Below are 17,245 nucleotides of genomic sequence, written 5' to 3'. Positions count from 1 at the left end.
TTTGTTTATCTTACGATTTCATAAGATGATGCTTTTTGGACACCACGCAAGCAAATTCCCAAGATCGTTTATGATCGTTGTGCTCCCTTTCTTTCAACATGTTGTTTATATTGCAATCAAAGAGTTTTGTCAGTTCCAGTTCACTCTTGTGATACCCAGATATGGACTTCAAGCGTTTCGTGATGCCAGATAGGGCACAAAGGACTTTCTCTTTCTCTTTTACCACGTAGGAACCTTGCTAGCCCGAACACTTGGCCGCATCATCTTCGCTGTCTCCTCGCAAATACCAGTCGTCTTTATCTAGAACTCACATCCCCGGATCGATTTCTTTTGTGACGGCGAACGTCGCAGAGGTTGTGCATATTCAATTTTACTCACGATATGAATCTGCGATTTACAACTATGGCCAATGTAGCCACTTTCTCACTCATCGATAGACAGTCGCAGGTGCATGGATTAGAGCAATCTGGGTGGAATGCAGCTTCTTCAGGGCAGGACGTTTTGCTTTCTTCTTCAGCGACTGGAAGCCGAAGCTCTGAATAGATTTCACCCTGCAAATAATATGCCTGTCTTTCCAAAACGACTGAGATCACGATGCATACAAGGAAGACGAGAACTTGAACATGAAAACAAGGATTCACTCAACTCTCGATGAGTGGTTCACTTATTGTCTCCTCTTTGATCTAATATTCTCTGTATCTCGATGGGAATTCACGCTTCTTTTGACCCACTCTGGCTCTTACTTCAATATCTCCTTTCTGATTGCTTTAATGGAACGCACGAACGCACCTTTTTTTAACCACTTTTCCAATGGAAAATTGCATTGACCAACTTATGGTGATATTTTCTAATACTTTTTAGATAGATATTCAGCAAATGCTTCTTGAAAATGGCCATATTTGTTTCTTTCGGGAATTTGGTAGAAATGGTTCACATTTTGAATGTAGTTTGCTTCTAGTTCAGATTCGTAGCAGTCCTTTGGATTATATATTATTAAATTCGTCATGGTAATAGTAGATAGTCATGCCAGAAACTACAAGACAGGAGTAACATGTCTGTTCTGGTTGCAGAATCGAGGCAGCAGAAAGTATTGTGGATCCCATTCATGCTTGGAAATGGTGTGGTGCTATGATCCAGCAAGACACAAACTTTAGTGCCGTGTTATTTTCACATACCAGAGGAGGTCATAATTCAGGACGAAATATGCTTATCGGCCTATGATGTTGAGAACAGCGAGGCCATGTTATCGCATTTCAACCATGAGAATGAGGTCTCTGTTAAATCTCTAAATACCTGGCTTTTCGTTCAAAACGGCGTAAACCCCTTCTTTTAAAGATGCAGCGTGAGTGATTTATTGGAAATTTTAGAGGAGATTGCGTTCAACTTTGGAGTATGGGAGACGAATATCAGCAAAGACCGGCTGGTTCGTAAATGTCACGCATATTGTCATTTAGTCCTTAGGGAGATGGGGCAGACTAATTCAGTTGTACATGAGACGGGCTGAGACATTCTCACCGGGAGAGGAACCCATGAACGACATTACGACACTTTTGGAACAGCTAGTTGAACAAAGCAGTACGCGGGTATGGAACGAGATGGTTTAACTACAAGACAAACTTTCGGCATTGGTGGAGTGTTAATTATTCTAGAGTCTGCAGAATGGTCGAAGCAACTCAGAAGAGATTATTCGATATCTAGTGTGCAACCGATTGATAGAGGGTTCCTTTGCAGTTGTGTATTCTTCAATATTCATGTATGGATAAGTAAATCCACATGCTTTTCTCCCAATTATTTGCAGCATTTACATAATACATGAAAATTGCCCACTCGAAGTCCCACAGGAGACCATTCAGTGCACAAGTTGCTTCATAAGCGTTACTGAAGCTGTAACTCACCTTTATTCGCAACTTGTCGGATTGCTGTAGATCTACAAGTTTGGATATATTTAACATGGTGGGAACCAGCACCTTTTTTATAACCTTTTGGGGCACTGACTTTCTTTTTGCTCACGCCATAGACACAATGATTCAAAGCAAATCGGTTGATGATTCCAAGTTTAACAGCATTGATTTCATATTATCCTCTTCGTCCATTCATACATTCATCTATGCATGCCGGTGGTTAGCAGGTTTTTCTAAATGCTCTATGCTCCTTGAAATATATGGAAGAATACAGTAATCTCTGATCTGTACCAACTGCTCGAACGATTTGACTAAGTTCAACTGCAATATCGTAGAGACCAAAAGTTAGAACAATAGTCTGCATTCAACAAGTAACCAAAAGGGAAGCAAGAGATTCCAGAATCTCCCCAAGGTTAACCTCAATCGTCAACCACAATAGGCTTCTCGTCGTCGTGACCCACAATCGTCATTACATGACCTCCACACCATTGCTCTGTTCTTGATCTGAAACCTGTAAGTGCGGTGCCGTCTCTGCACTCTTTGAAACTTTCGAGCAAAGCAGCTTCGAAACCAACAGGAGATGCATACTTGAGGGTACGCAACCTGAATCAACATATCCAAAAACACAACCGAATTTGTGATCGCCGTCGTCTCTATTACCAACAAGTTGGTTTGAATCGTACTTTCGTTTCTTGATCTCTGTTCTCACCTACATCTTTCGCTATATCACATTGTGTGTCCTGACATCTGGTTTTGTGGGTGATTGATGCACTAATCTGCTGACTGGTTTGCTTGGATTTACGGTTGCTGTATTTTGCTCCTCTGACAATTATCCTTGAATGGGATGAACTTACCTGTTCCGGTTGTTGCCGCAGCTCCGGTTCCTGTTGCTGCTACCAGTTGCACGGGTTCTTCAGGCTCCTGGGTTTGCTGTAGCTCAGGATTCGAGTGCTTCTGTTCCGGTTGCTGCTTCTGTTCCGGTTGCTGCTGTTGCAGATCTTATTCTTTCGCTTTCTCTTGTGGCTGAGGCTGGGTGCGACTTTTGGATTTCTTCGCACATCTTTCGCTGCGCTTATTCAACGCTTTCATTTCCGGAATGGCTTCCCCAGTTATCGAATGGTCGAGCTCATTAAGCTTCACCGCAGTAATATCAGTTGGATACATAAATCCGGCCGGTTTCGAAGCGAGTACATTCGGACCCACCATGTTTAGCCTTCAATTGCACTTCCTCTTAAGACTGCCACATAACCGTGAGAACCGTTCCGCATGTATTACTATCGGTGACATTGTGGCTGCTGTTGAGCTGCTTACTATTTTGATCACTCGTTTCATCAGTAATGATAATTCCTGCTAGTTCTTCAAACGACATAATGAAGCGCTTAGATGGAGAATGCGATCCGCATTTTGAAAAATACCTCATCCTTAGCACAGCGAGACATATATCGATAGATTAATGGAAACAGATATACAAACTACCATAGCAATTCCCGCCGTCATTATCAGTCATGGCCGATCTAGAATCATTACGTCTGTAGTCGAATAATCGAAAAAGCTGCGTCGGCATACATTGTCAAATGAAAAACGTCATGTTTGTTGATGGGGAAAAGTTGCTAAAAGTATTCACACAGAAAGAAACAATAAAATCAGAAGATAATGGGGCGATATTGAAGGGTCATGTTGCTGTACTTGAATGCGATAACGGTAACTGAAGGCAGAGACTTTTGTCGTCATATCGACAATCTCTCCGAAGACAGGTAAAAAGTCCTTAAGAACTTTGTCTTACAATTGCTCCACTTGTGGGAATCAAAGTATACGACTTGCATGCTGTCGAAGTTCTTTGGACGGTATGTGATGATCATGAATATTGTGAATGTAACAGATGCAGCAAAAAGTGCAAGATGAGAAAAGTACGGGTCTCCAAGAGCATGGATCTTCTGAATTATGCTCACGATTAGTAAAAAACAAAGAATTCTGGATGCTTTCCATCAAAAAGCTATATGTACGGCTGTCGACATAGCCCGTTCAAAATATCTAGAGGCCTTGCGAAAAGAGGTAGATGGGAGCACTAGTGCAGATGTCTACACAATTGCCTATACAACCGATCCGGTGTTTGATTTAATCACGAACAAGGTATGCGGAGCATCAAGATATGGGAAGAATCAACAAATGGATCAAGACAAACTGTAAAAGAAAATATCGAGAGTAAGTGAAGAACTGCAACTAGATGGTGACATTGAAGAGCGAGGTGTTGCTCAGCATGTATTTGTTCTTACATACTAAAGAATCTAATTGCACTGCGTATCTGGCAGTGGATATTCGAGAAAAGCTCTGTTTCCATCCGTATTTCAATCTACTAAGAAAGAACTAGAAAAGTATGTTACTTAGCAGTTCATCATCTACGGTGGCAAATTCTTATCCTCCAGTTTATGGGTCACCCAATTTGTTCCGATTACTTGAGATCGTCGTCATGTTCAGCAATGTATTACAATTTCTTTTTCGGATTCTCTTCGTTGAGCAACATTTTTTATAAAGCATTACAGGAACGCCGACAGTCCTTTACGTGTCCAGTTTTGAAATTGGAGTTCTTTAGCATTTGAGGCAGTGTAAGCTCAATATTTTCGCTTCTAATTCCTGTCTCATAACTTACTTGTGGCTGATAGCTTTCGATGTGAAATAGTGTGAGAAGGAGAAATATCAGTCGTCAACAATTACAGGGCGGTTTCACGAGCTAGTTTCCATAGATCCAGAACAATTTCCTATCGATAGATTCTGGCGGCCTGCAGATGCAATTGGTGCAATTAGTGCTACTGGCATTGCCTTCGGTACCCAGTTCCTGTTGTCGCTCAATCTGCTGCTGAATCTGTTCCTGTTAATCTTGTTGTTTCTGTTGCTACATTATTTTTGTTGCTGTTTTAGTATCATATCAAAAAGCGCCTTTTTGATCTTTTTTCTGAACCTTGTTTTTCAGATGATCCACTTCATAAACGGAAGTTATACTCTTGCATCATTATCAATAGCCAGGCTTATTATCTTGGTAGCTATCCGGCACGACAAAGCTTTCCTGGTCAGTTCCCAAAATCTCGTTGAACGTGCCCGCAGTACATAAGAAAGTCATTGCTTTTCGGTTTCTACATCATTAGTAACAAAAGCTATTAAAGTTAAGTCTGCCGTTCTAGTTGCGGAATTTGGCCCCTCCGACGCCATTCAGGTGCTTGTTGCCAGCGTGTCAACCAGCCGAGGAGAGAATGCCGTCACGCTTGAGAATACTTTCCGCCACCGTTTGATGTTTTCCCTCTGCAGAACGAAGAGGAGAGCGTCTTCAATGATGATGGCGGTAATCTTGGTAATCCCTTGGGCCGCAAAAGTGACCAATCCGAGAATTTTAAGAATCGGAACTGCGAGTGGTGAAAGTAGCCGCGATAATGAACAAAGCAAAGGTCACAATCGGGATTGCCATATCCAAGCTGCTCGCCCGACACTTGTCGTCCATAGAGACGAAGGCATTGATCGTGAATGGCACTGCACCAGTATCGCGGTGAAAAGTCTTGTCAGGTAGAATCACAGCATCCAAGAGGAAGCCCAGTTGAGAAAGCTGAACCTCGTGGTGCTGTTCCTAATATACATGTAATCTATCTTTGCTGACTGTAGGCTAGTTTGTTCAGGTTCAAGTTCAGGTTCGTCTTCGTTGTAATTCTGTCGAATGGTGGGAGGGACATTTTAATCTGCCTCTATGTATGTCCCTATGAGGGAGCTCTATGAAAGGACTGAGGGGATTGTATCTGTTCGTTTTGATCCTTTATCTTCTTTTTTGAAGACTTTATCGGCGGACGATAGTCGAGACATGACTCAAATCCAGTATGTGTTTTCGGGCAAACCCGAGTGTGGTAACTTGGATAGACGTTACACAAGCCAAAGGTTCGAGCAATTTGACCCGTTTTGGATTTGCCATCAGCGCTTACCAAAAAGGAAAGTATTAAAAAGCCGATGACGTAATGTAGTTTTGAGGCCCAAGCCTCAGCAGCACGAAAGCTCTTTAAGCGACAGTAGCTTCTGGATTTTTTAACCCCATTTCAGCAGTATTCCTTTTTCATTATACAAATCGAAACTATGCATTTCTTCATTGCCAAAGTTTGTTTGCAATGGACTGGCCAATGCTTGGGTTGGCCAAGTCGTTGAAAAGTCAAGTCGTCAAAAGACGGGGATCAAGTCAAGAAAGCTATATTGAGAAATGGCAGCCTGACAGATTCTTTGATAGACTTGAAAAATTAGGATGAAACACCGTCTATTTAAAAAGATGGTCAACTACAGAGACACTACTTTACATATGAGAATCCGCGTCATAATAGGCACAGTGTCAATTTCCATCAATTCTATGCTTACGATCGATAAGGTCTTGCAACGCATAGGTCCTAGAGATGCAACTTGTACCATTCCAGGTGTCTTACCGCCTGCACATAGCATTGCACCTTCAATCCAATGCCATCGTCTTGTCGAGACCAAGGCGAATGTCTTGGTATGGGCCGGCTTGCCTAAGATGGATAACACCGCGTGTAGCCAAGACGAGTACTAAGATTAAAAGGAGCAAGGAAGGTTATGTCGCTCCTTCAGACACGTACTCTTCAATGCGCGTAAAATACCATGATAGAAACCCTGACTGGCGGCCGCACGGGATGTCCCGCTGGGAGGCAAAACATCAAAAAAGTGGACTGCCAGGGAGTATGAGCGAGTGTTTTCGATAGGCTCATAGAATCACATGCAATAGTTGTTACCATAGCTTGTATCGGCGTTTGGGACAACGGTTTTCACATAACTATGCATCCGCCCAATTATGGTAAGGTTTAGACATGTTCGCAAAGCTAGGTGACGTATCACGTACTTGAGGAACTGGGAACTCTCGTTGTCCACAGGCGTAAGGTTCATGTCCACATCTTTGAAGGGAATTTCGGCATCTGGCCATAAAGCTCCTTCAGTCCACTCTTTCGAACTCAATTATACGAAGAAAAATGTACTTCCATTACCAAAACTGAATCCTTCAAAATCCGGCAAATCTTTGAGCGGAGAGAAGTCACGGGCCGATCCTGCCATCGAACTAGACCTCCTAGAGTGACAATGGGGTACGAGGTTACAAAGCTGCATTACACGAAACACCCAAATACGTGCTATGTACCTGCGCATCGGCTCCAAGGCAAAATCATCCGTGCCACCAAAGGTGGAGAAAGAGTCACGTCTAGACATTGATTTGCGTGCAGAGCCCAGAACAGATCCAGGTTGATCTATCAAACCAGCTCCTATCAAAGCGCACAATGTCATACCAACAAGTGAAGACTACCTGAAGCAACAGACCCAGGACGGGATGTACGATGCCAAGGCATTATCTCGCTCTTGCGCCTTTCGTCTCCCGCTCGGAATACTTCAAGGTCCTCTGCAGACAGATCCGCCTAATCCAGACTGTTGACAGCGGGTCGGCTTAAACAGGGCAATCAATAGCAAGTCCTACCCTGATATTCTCAAAGCTCCCACTATCCATGTCGTAACCTAAACCTAATGCTTTTGCAATCGTTATTTCGTACATTTGCCGGACAGGTTGTGGATCTCGTTAGGAGCCAAGAATGCAGCTCTATACCTGCTCCCGCACCTCCAGAGTCTTGGGAAACAAGAATATGACCGGCATGCTTTGGCCTTTTTGAGGTACGCTCCAAAAGACTGTCACCTACTCAAATGACAGTTTAAAATGTATGGTGACATCCATCGTGAGCATTGCAGCATACCACCAGGGCGTTTGTTGACTAGAACTGTTTCATGCCAAAAGTTCGTAAGATCCGGTCCGAGACCTAGAGGTCGGCTGTGAAGAGTTGGCGATCGCTTGAATCGGACGAACGGTAATTTACCGATAGGGGGAGCTTCCAGCACGGATTGAAGAAACGCCTTGTCCGCTTTAATTCTAGCCTGATGCCGCTTTAGATAAGTACGGAGTTCTTATCATCCAGGTACCACGACGCACCTTCTGCTGAGCCTGTTTCTCTGCGAAAAGTAAATCATAACTCGCTCGGTTTCTCATACGAACCATCTCGGCGTGAGGTAACTCTATCTAATCCCATACACGATGGTTAGTCCCCATGTGATGAACACTGAATCCGGGTCAGAGGCTAGCATACCTCCAAATCAATGAGAGGGTATCTCCGCCGGCTTTTTCGCGGCTTTGGTGCAGCTTCGGCGAGCGCGTCATTTAGGTCGCCAGAGGGGTCACCAAGGGGGATACCCTCTTGCGCAGGTTGATCTTGTCTAACGTCAACAAAACCAAGCTCTGTCTTTTCCATGGACGGTTCAAGTACGCTCTGCTCAATCTGGAATCCTTCCGCGGCAATTTGGTCAATGCCCAGAGATCCCTAAATGAAAACAATCATCACTAGCTATCTCAAATAACGAGAACTAGATGTCACTTACAGCGCGAACTTTCCTTCGCTTCCGGGCCGCCTCGTGGTCATCTCTAATGTCGGCAAAGAGATCAAATTGGTCATCGAGGAGTGTAGACATCCCGGTACCACTCTCATCAGGTCGTGGTAAGAGCGGGTCAAGGCCCAAATCAAACTCCATGCCCGTGGTTGTATCCATTAGCGATGAACGGAGCGGAGTTGTGCTCAGCCGACCTTGAGTCTGCAGTGTGATGGACTTCAAAGAGCCCACATGCGAAGATCCGCCAATTGACATGGCGTCAAAGCTGTTCGATGGATGTGCACTAGGGCTTCTGGTAGCAGTCGAAGGTGCTAGTTTCGATTGACAAACGTGAGGAATGGGGGGAGGAACCACCGTTTAGACAGATTACGTACAGAGCGTAGTACTTTGGGAAGGTTGTCCGCCCCGTACCACCCAACCAAAGTCAATCTGCTTCTCCATCTGCAAAGGCCAAATGCAGGACCAATTTAATTAATGAAAAGTTGCTCTAGAAGTGGGATCACGCGCCAACTGACCATAGATGTATCCTGCAGCGCAATGGGCGGTTCATAGCGCAGCTCAATGTCTTCGTCTAATTGCAGCGTGATAGCATCAAATCTACAAACTGATCAGTCTAAAACATGGGCGCGTCACCAAGCTGACAGATCTAACCTTGCTTCACCGGCGGGCATGTTCACATCGCCCGATTGAATATCCGTCCAAGCTCGTTTCAACTTCATAAACACCTGTTTCACCTCCGCTGCGGAATATCAGTGTGTTGGACGATAAAAATGTCCCGTTTTTCAAAGGCAAGCTTGTCATACTGTAGAAGAACGTGTACTGCTGAGAGTACACTCTCGTTACGCCAACCATCAGGTTTGATCTAAGATCAATAGAGACATTTAACACCCTAATCTGAACCCAATTTTACAGTAGAATCATGCACACATACGTTAACCGTAGAGCCATGGGTTCGGGCGGGTCGGTTAGAAAGTCGCTTAACGCCCCCATATGAGGATATGCTCGTCGACCCTGTGATATGTGAAAGGGGCCAATACATACCATGCTTTCACAAGGTTGACTCCGTTGACTTCCCGTTTCGACAACTATGCAAGATGGGGAAAGCGAAAGCATGAATGCTTTGGCAAAACGCGTGGGAAACTCTAGTTTTGAATGCCAAACCTTTTTAAATGAATGCTTTGGCCCCAGTGTGGCCGCCAACCAAACGACTGCAAGGCCCGACCGGCGTTTAGAAGTAAGAATGTCTTGCGAGTAAAACATTTCCGTCGTCGTTCGTTTGTTCGTTCAGTCTAAGATGGCAAACTGCTGGCCACACTATTTGCCACGCGATCCATCCATCATATGGATGATTCAATTCGGGCGCGCGGTTAAAAAGCGTCCCCTTCAACGTCAACGCTTTTTCGTTTGGCTTTTTTTTGTTTTGTTTTTTTTTCTTCTCATTTGGACGGCTGGCAGCGACCGACGAAGCCCATCTCTGCAACGGCTTGGGACATTAGCATTATCATCGCATTCAGGTATGTTCAAGGCAAACAAAATGTTTTTGGCATAATCGTCATGGGCTTATTCTTCTCTCCACGTTTGCCACAATTTCAAGTGTCTTTATAGCTCGCCCTCATCTCCCACGTTTACCTTGATACCACTGCCAAACTGGAGTACTTATTTGGTGCCAGCGGTCAAGCCGCCATCGGGAACAGAAAATTGCGATGCCGAATTGGCCCATCCTTGGACACTTTGGCGGTGGCAAACATCAACGATGAGAAAAACCCACATTTCATCGACTCTCCCTACTTTACTGGATATGTATCGGTGCGCGTGAAGAACTTTAAAGGGATCACAGCGGACGGGTCCAAACCTATCGAGTCCTTACCGTACTTTGAGAGCAAGAAACGGTTATTCTCCGTACAAGTCTGTGGGAGATTCAAACATGTGAGTGACTCTGGGTGTAGACGATTCGATATCGTTTGCGGAAGTCTGACGAAAAATGAAATATCGCCAGGAATACACTGCAGATGACGTTGTTTTTGGTTCAGAGTTTGAGAAGAAAGTGATTCTGCCCACTGGCTCCTGGGTGGCCCTCAAATTCGCTAATCTGATTGACCCAGCTCTAAAGAATGATGTGTATGCTGACAAACCATGGCTCTGGAGCCCGGCTCTCTGTTCAATGAACATTGTGAATGTTGTAAAAGCGGAGAATCCCGTCACAAATGCCCATCCCGCGGAGTCAAATCCTCGAACTACCGTAGGCGGGCAGACTGTTACTGGACCTGATACGTCAAAGTCAAAGAATGTGAAACTGGAGGTCTCAAAACTTACCAAATCTGCGGACGAGAAGCCAGAACCCCAACTGACAAAGTGGGCTTGGTTTGGACCTGACGAACTGCAAGAGAGTACGCAACTCCTGCTGTCGTCAAGAGAAGATTCGCCATTCCCTTCGGATGGCATCTCAGAGCGCAGAAAGTACTTTCAGAATGAAAACGCGCGCAAAGAGATGGTCTTCAAGCCAGATTACATTTATAATTTTGAGGTGCGCTGTGGTGTGATGAGGATTTTGTCTACCGGTCTCGCTCGAAACTCAAACATGTCATCGTTTTCAGATTTTTGCACCTTTCATGAACCTCAATACGTTTGATCTGACGCTGGGCATAAACATCAACTTATTGCAGTACTTGAATAAGCAACCTATACGATTAATATCAAAATCGCTCTCCAAGAATGTACCGTTCTATATTATTGAGTTCGACTTGGTGGACGAGTCGGAAAACGGTACAGACGATGACGACGAGCAATAGATGATCATGGTGGAATGATGGGACACGTTACAATAGCATGTTGCGAGATCTCACTGGGGGAGGAACAGAATATTGTTTTTCTTTACAGTAGAATGAATGTGACATTTTCTCATGTCGTTTGGAACTCTACCGTCGCTAGGTTTTGTAGGGTTTTCGCACACGCGCGTTGCTGCTAACGTAAGCCGATGGAGGCCCTCCGAACCTTCAGTGGGGCGTTTTCTACGGATCAGTCGGACCGGGTTCCAGAAACCGATCACGGACGTCATTACCACGGCAAGCTGTGCTTTGTTGAAGGCTGACCCTCAAGTGAACTCCTGAAATTGATTTGGGATCCAGTATCCGAACATACAGGCTTCAAATGCCGTCCCGGTACATGTTAGATTGCGTGAACACTGGGATGGAACAAGAAATTAGACTACCCGTATGCTTGTCTGCAGATATGAACGAGGGAGCACCAAAGAGCCCAGCCTCCTACAGTTTCAACCAATCTTACCATCTCAATCAACTATCACTTGACCACAATTCTTCTTGCACAAAAAACCCAATGCTTATTCTCAGCCGCGAAAGGTAGACATTCCACACTGGCGGCTCCTTGTAGTCGCCCAAAAAACATGTCTCCAGTCCAAAGAAACGACGGCATCCATGCTGTGCACGTCCATCTACTCTAGCTGACACCTTGCAATACCTCTATACCCGAACCAAATGTTCAACAGACGCACCAACATCCATCGCTCCCCTCTCTGCTCATACGCGATTTTACCAGCGCCAGTTCCGCAGGTATCACCTTTCGTTCAAAGCATTTATCCCGTGCCATGCTGACATTCACCCACCTATCGCCTACTGGGTTCCCTTCAGCATCTATGTATTACCTGCTAACGCCGAACTATCGCCCAGCAGGCGGAGTGCGACAATAATAGGTACATTATTTATGGGCACCAGCTAGAGTACGACCTCGCGGCACTGCTGTCCATTTACATCAACATACAAGTGTCCAATCTGTCCTCGCAGTTTTTACAAGACGACATGATCTGAAAAGACATCATGCCATACAATTGGGTGCGCGGGTCACCTATCTGCAGTGCATGCGGCAAAGCATTTACAAAAGCCGGGTGCATTGGTATGGCATAGCGCAAAATGCAAATACCCAGCTTTGCTAGCATAATTGGGGTATTTGCACTTTATGGCATTTTCTTCTCCTTCCACGCTGCGCATTTACACAAGCCAAGAATGCATTTTGCAGTCCGTACTCAAAGCGATAGCTCATATAAACAAACTAATTACATTTGCTCCACAGGCAAACACTTTGCACTCCTCAAAACCATCGCATCGCATCTATCCGCCACTTATACTTCTTGTCACTCATCCTCTTCTGTCTCCATCATATCCAGGTTTCTTGGGGGCCTTTGTGCACTCCCGTCCGGTACCTGTCCAGCCTGCAGAAGCTTCTCCAACCGGGTAACCTCATCCAATGTTTTTGCATTCTTGATCGCTTCTCGGATCTTGGCCGCCTCCTCCGGGGAAGGACCTTGATATGGCCTAGCAGCCTTCTTTAGTACTTCCCCTGGTTCGAACGTCTTGGCTCGACCTTTGGCGGAGAGAGTCGCTGCCAATTTGGTTCCTTCTGCGCCGGAAAATAGCTGGGCCGCGTCCCGTCGTTCCTACGCAAGTTTATTACACGAATTGAGTAACCTTGTTTGCCAAAAATGAGCAGAACCATCTTTTTCTCTTTCGTACTTTTTCCCTAATCTTCCGGAAATCCAATATCCTAACTTTTGGACATCTATGGATCACATATGACCGATAGTACTTCTTGGTCGCCACCGGATTGTCCATCAAACTGAGACACTCTAAATGTTCAAAATTTCCCAACGGGTCCAAGTCCCCAAGCTCTTCAATATGGTTGTTATTCAGAATCAAAGTATTCAGGTTTGGTAGCTGCTTGGCGAGATCGAGATCGATTCGTGTGATTCGGTTGTTGCTAACCATTAGAGCCTTCAGTCGTTTCATCAGAGGGAAGCCGTCCAATCGTCTTAGATCGTTATCAGTCAGGTCAACGACATCATGTGAATCCTAAGCGAGGGTTGCAATAATTGGAAACCAAGAATGAGATACTTGGCATTATTGTATGGCGTGCTAGTCAGTTAGGGTTTACCTTTGTGATCGCCAAATTCTCCACTTGCGGTATTTTTAACCCTGCAATGTTCGTCCATGAGTGTGTATGGAAAAAGATGAACGTCAGTGTGTGCACATTTTGAAAAAGGTGCGGCAGATCATTAGCGATCTCGAATACATAGCGTAGACATCGTCAACGTCTCTTCAGCAGCCTTCTCATGCACTCTTACTGCCTCCTCCTCCCAGAATATAAGTCAATATTACTGCCACTGCTTGGCCCACGTACCTCTCAAATCCAGCTCCCTGTCCTTCACAGCGTTCAAGTACGACGGTGCAGTCACCAAAACATCATAATTCAGCTTCACCATAGCGCTTGCAATCGTCAAATGGATTCTTGTGACAGGAGCGGGCCTTGTATCTCGGGTGGATAGAAAAATGTGTTGGGTAAAGACCTATCAGAGCTAAACGAAAAACTGCAGTGTGATTGCAGATGGGAAATGAACTGAAATCCTTTCAATTGCCAAAATTAACTTCTGCTCATCCAACGTCCAGCTTCTGGTGGAGAATTGTGGTGTCACGTGTTCATCAACGAATTGGGATAAATGAGTTCAATATCGTTGTCGTTGCCATATTTCATACATACAGCTCACGACATGAAACATCCTTAACCACATTCCCGTTCTACGCTTGCAAAAGAAAATACACTTATTTAAATGATGTTGCTAATTACATTAACTCCTCCTTGACTCCCATCGACCCGTACTGCTCAATCATGGAGCTCAACTCATGTGAGGCCGATGCATAGTTGATGGGTGTATACCCCATGATCGTGCTCCGCACCTTTGCTTCATCCTGGGGCCGCAAACAAAAGACATTGAGCAATTACATAAAATATGAGCATTGCATAGCTGATATACCTGATATGTTTCCGCCTTGGCTCGTACTTTAAAGTCATAAATTCTAAAGTTGGGGGCCGCCAGGACCGCAGCAAACGCAGCAGGGTCCATATCCTGTTGACACCAAGATTGAGAAATGATCAAAAATGTGATACATCTGCAGACTAGCTCACCTTGAGTTGAACCAACTCATCAGCTGACTTGCCCAACAAGGACTGAGCGGTTTCGTTGAATGCTTGAAGCCACATTCCACCTGTGTGATCGCTGATGCTGAGTGACAAAATGTACCTATATCCACAATTTATGTTACGCCTTTCTCCAGGGCTAAGATATTGTAAAGAGATGAACCTACCGGTATGAAGGGTTAGGGTATAGTTTGTCGCATTTTTCGCAACGCCAACCAGTGCTGACGTCTGTCACTTTCTTATTACAGTTCTCGGACGGACAAGCAGGATACCATAAATTCTGGTCTTTGAAAAACGTGACCAGGGCACGAACCCTGAAGTAGTCCGGCTTGCAATAGATGCCAAAGTTAGACATCCGACTGTATGATAATACACCCGTTGCCAATACTTACTTTCTCGCCCATGCCCAAGTTCTCATCCTTTATCTGTGCGATGCATTTGAAAGGCTCTCTTTTGCCGCCTGTGCCGGTGCCTACCCCCGTGCCACCAGCCGTGCTGTACGTTTGATACTGCTGAGTTTTACCCTCAGTATCGTACCATCCTCGCAAATGGTGAGCTTCCGATATATCGGGATTGACACTCAGCATCGAAGAGCTCAATGCTGTAAGCGACCGACCTGCACGTAAGACATGACTTAGATGATCTAATCAAGATGGCCAATGGATTCTGGATAAGCACCTCCAAAATCCCCAACCTTGACTCCTTTGACAGCAAGGACGGGACAATCTCTACCATCAAACGTCTCCGCATGTCGACCGAAAAGCGTCATCCGCACTTCAAAAAGGGTGGCATCTGCAATGGTAAGATCCCGTTTCTTGAACTAAAACGAGTCATGCGATGCACATGGAATATCAAAATGGCTGTGCGGATCATAGTTATATCAGCTACTTGGCCACCTACAGGTCTCTGAGTTGTTTTGGACACTAGCTCTCCCAAATCACCAACGTCTCGGACGATACCAATTACGTCTGTAAGGAGATAATTAAACATCTTCAGCCAATACCGGAATTGAGCGTCGCGTACTAACCAATGATTGATCCGTTTTGGACTTCATACAGTTTAGAGAGCTCGACAAAACTGTAGCGCATTTCCGGCAAACCTGATGCATCCAAACACTTTGACCATTCACGCATCTCGGTCAAATCTTGGAAGTACCAGAGACATCTTAACTAAGCTTACCGGTGTAATGGTGGTTCCAGGCTCGATTTGCATTTCATATTCGTTTTTAACGTTCGAAAATTGTTTCTTTGCAGGTTTGATCGGAGCTTTCGAGACATAATAAACCTACATTCGCCAATGTCAAGAATTGCCGGAGGTTCTCTTTATAGTCTTACCGCAAAATATCTTACCTTCCCGTCCTCTAAAACGTCATACCATGCGTCCACTGCATCGTTGAAACCGGTTGCCCGAATCTCTCCCTATTCCATCACATGAGCCCAATCGTCTCAATTTCCAAAACCCATGTCATGTAGATTCTTACACTTTCATCCACAAAAGTGCAACTAAACAGTTTCCCTTGACCTCTCTGATTGTCCCAGTGCTTCACGTCAGATTTTCCTACCACTCGTGCCTTTATAGTCCACCTATTGACGCAAGAGTTTAGACGTTTACAAGGATATTGGTGCCTGATCACATCCAGAAACAGTAATGCAACGTACTTGTTCTGGTACGGACTCAGACTACTAATAGGAAAGATCGCCGCTGGTGTATCACCGACAGTCTTGGGAGGCATGTTTGTCCCACCCCCACCAAATTTGCCTTGAGGGTTCGAGCCGAACCCTCCTTGCCGCTGCTGCTGCTGTGGTGGTGGTTGTTGTTGGCGATATCCACCATCGTAATTTCCACCACCGTACCCTGTGTTGTTGCCGCCATAACCTGTGGTACCCTGTACGGTGGCCACCGGCGCTCCGTAGTTCCGGGATTGTGCTTGCTGATCTTGATCTTGCTCTTGCTGCAGAGCGACATTTGAATTTTCACCCATTCCGAGACCTGCGGGATTGCCTTGCCTAGGAATGTTGTCCTGATGTGGCGTTAAAACGTCAACACCCAAGATGATAAGAATTCTACATGGTAAAAGGAACAATGTCAGAGACATTTAATCGTAAACTCTTTCAGCGAAAGCAATATTGACCTGCGGTTGTTGGCTACATCATTGCAGAGGTACCGTGTGAGACGGACTATAGCACCCTTTCTCATCTCACCCGAAGTCACCTTGTCGTTGAATTGCGTGTTAAGCATGGCTACAGTCATTTGCGTCAGCTCATGCGCCGAGCTGGACAATACAAGGGGTGTCAAATAGTGGGTTACCCGTCATGTAATGATCTCCATCTGAAAGCAATAATCTGTAACATGTAAAAAAGGGAGCGGGGAATGGTCAACAAATTCGGAAGCACCCTGAATCTCTCGTTCGTGCTGAACCAACCTGTATTTATCCAAGTTTGTCTTTTTAATTTGCAGCACTTGAAGAACAGCATTCGGTCCTTCAACGTTTGGCGGTGCCTGAGAGACCGAGAGAAGGGCTCCCTTTGTGAGTCGCAAGGTCATGTTTGCGGGAAATCGATCGAGAAAAATGGGGCTGGATGGGGCGAACGGAAGGAGCTTTTGGGCGGTGGGCAAGCTTCCGGACATGGACAAGTCTCATTAAACCCTTTTTGTATTTATGAACTCTCACATGATGTCAGGTGGCTGGCGGAATAAGCCACTTTCCGGGAATCGCTTCAATCGCTCTGAGCCGCGGGCTTGTCTGTGAACCATATTTCTGGAACGGTCGGACAAGCGTCAGATTATCGTTGATTACGTACTGCCCGTCCATATTGCTATAAAAGGTTAGATGGCAATTTAACCAAAAGAGGATTTTAGAAAAAAGAATTTTTTGAGTTTAAAAAATCGCTCCGCTCGACCGCCGTTGA

At 45.2% G+C, this 17,245-nt stretch overlaps 4 protein-coding genes across 4 annotated transcripts; 1 reads left to right on the top strand and 3 right to left on the bottom strand.

Moving 5' to 3' along the window:
* Positions 1 to 6,135: 6,135 nt before the first annotated feature.
* Positions 6,136 to 9,655, bottom strand: SPPG_03055 (uncharacterized protein). Its single transcript, XM_016751340.1, has 11 exons — positions 9,516 to 9,655; positions 9,286 to 9,439; positions 9,006 to 9,216; positions 8,870 to 8,951; positions 8,729 to 8,795; positions 8,346 to 8,665; positions 8,057 to 8,287; positions 7,903 to 7,989; positions 7,231 to 7,847; positions 7,069 to 7,174; positions 6,136 to 6,999 (listed from the first exon to the last, which is right to left on the bottom strand). The coding sequence occupies exons 3-9, from the start codon at positions 9,071 to 9,073 to the stop codon at positions 7,608 to 7,610; spliced, it is 1,095 nt and encodes a 364-aa protein (XP_016610638.1). The 5' UTR covers positions 9,074 to 9,216; positions 9,286 to 9,439; positions 9,516 to 9,655; the 3' UTR covers positions 6,136 to 6,999; positions 7,069 to 7,174; positions 7,231 to 7,607.
* On the top strand, positions 9,466 to 11,143 carry SPPG_03054 (uncharacterized protein; the record flags this gene model as incomplete). Its single annotated transcript, XM_016751339.1, has 4 exons — positions 9,466 to 9,588; positions 9,960 to 10,280; positions 10,351 to 10,878; positions 10,949 to 11,143. 4 exons carry the CDS (start codon positions 9,466 to 9,468, stop codon positions 11,141 to 11,143), a joined length of 1,167 nt encoding a protein of 388 aa, XP_016610637.1.
* Positions 11,144 to 12,371: 1,228 nt separating this feature from the next.
* Positions 12,372 to 13,777, bottom strand: SPPG_03053 (uncharacterized protein). The gene is made up of 4 exons (XM_016751338.1): positions 13,542 to 13,777; positions 13,296 to 13,336; positions 12,878 to 13,213; positions 12,372 to 12,801 (listed from the first exon to the last, which is right to left on the bottom strand). The coding sequence occupies exons 1-4, from the start codon at positions 13,621 to 13,623 to the stop codon at positions 12,499 to 12,501; spliced, it is 762 nt and encodes a 253-aa protein (XP_016610636.1). The 5' UTR covers positions 13,624 to 13,777; the 3' UTR covers positions 12,372 to 12,498.
* Positions 13,778 to 13,858: 81 nt separating this feature from the next.
* On the bottom strand, positions 13,859 to 16,942 carry SPPG_03052 (replication factor-a protein 1 (rpa1)). The gene is made up of 15 exons (XM_016751337.1): positions 16,759 to 16,942; positions 16,644 to 16,678; positions 16,468 to 16,576; positions 15,995 to 16,399; positions 15,817 to 15,919; positions 15,686 to 15,754; positions 15,516 to 15,620; positions 15,364 to 15,451; positions 15,237 to 15,304; positions 15,015 to 15,156; positions 14,729 to 14,952; positions 14,504 to 14,664; positions 14,325 to 14,439; positions 14,173 to 14,265; positions 13,859 to 14,107 (listed from the first exon to the last, which is right to left on the bottom strand). The coding sequence occupies exons 1-15, from the start codon at positions 16,878 to 16,880 to the stop codon at positions 13,982 to 13,984; spliced, it is 1,965 nt and encodes a 654-aa protein (XP_016610635.1). The 5' UTR covers positions 16,881 to 16,942; the 3' UTR covers positions 13,859 to 13,981.
* Between the last annotated feature and the right edge of the window lie 303 nt (positions 16,943 to 17,245).

This window comes from Spizellomyces punctatus (assembly GCF_000182565.1).
Source record: "Spizellomyces punctatus DAOM BR117 chromosome Unknown supercont1.4, whole genome shotgun sequence".
NCBI lineage: Eukaryota > Fungi > Chytridiomycota > Chytridiomycetes > Spizellomycetales > Spizellomycetaceae > Spizellomyces > Spizellomyces punctatus.
This window is presented reverse-complemented; position numbering and strand designations above follow the sequence as displayed.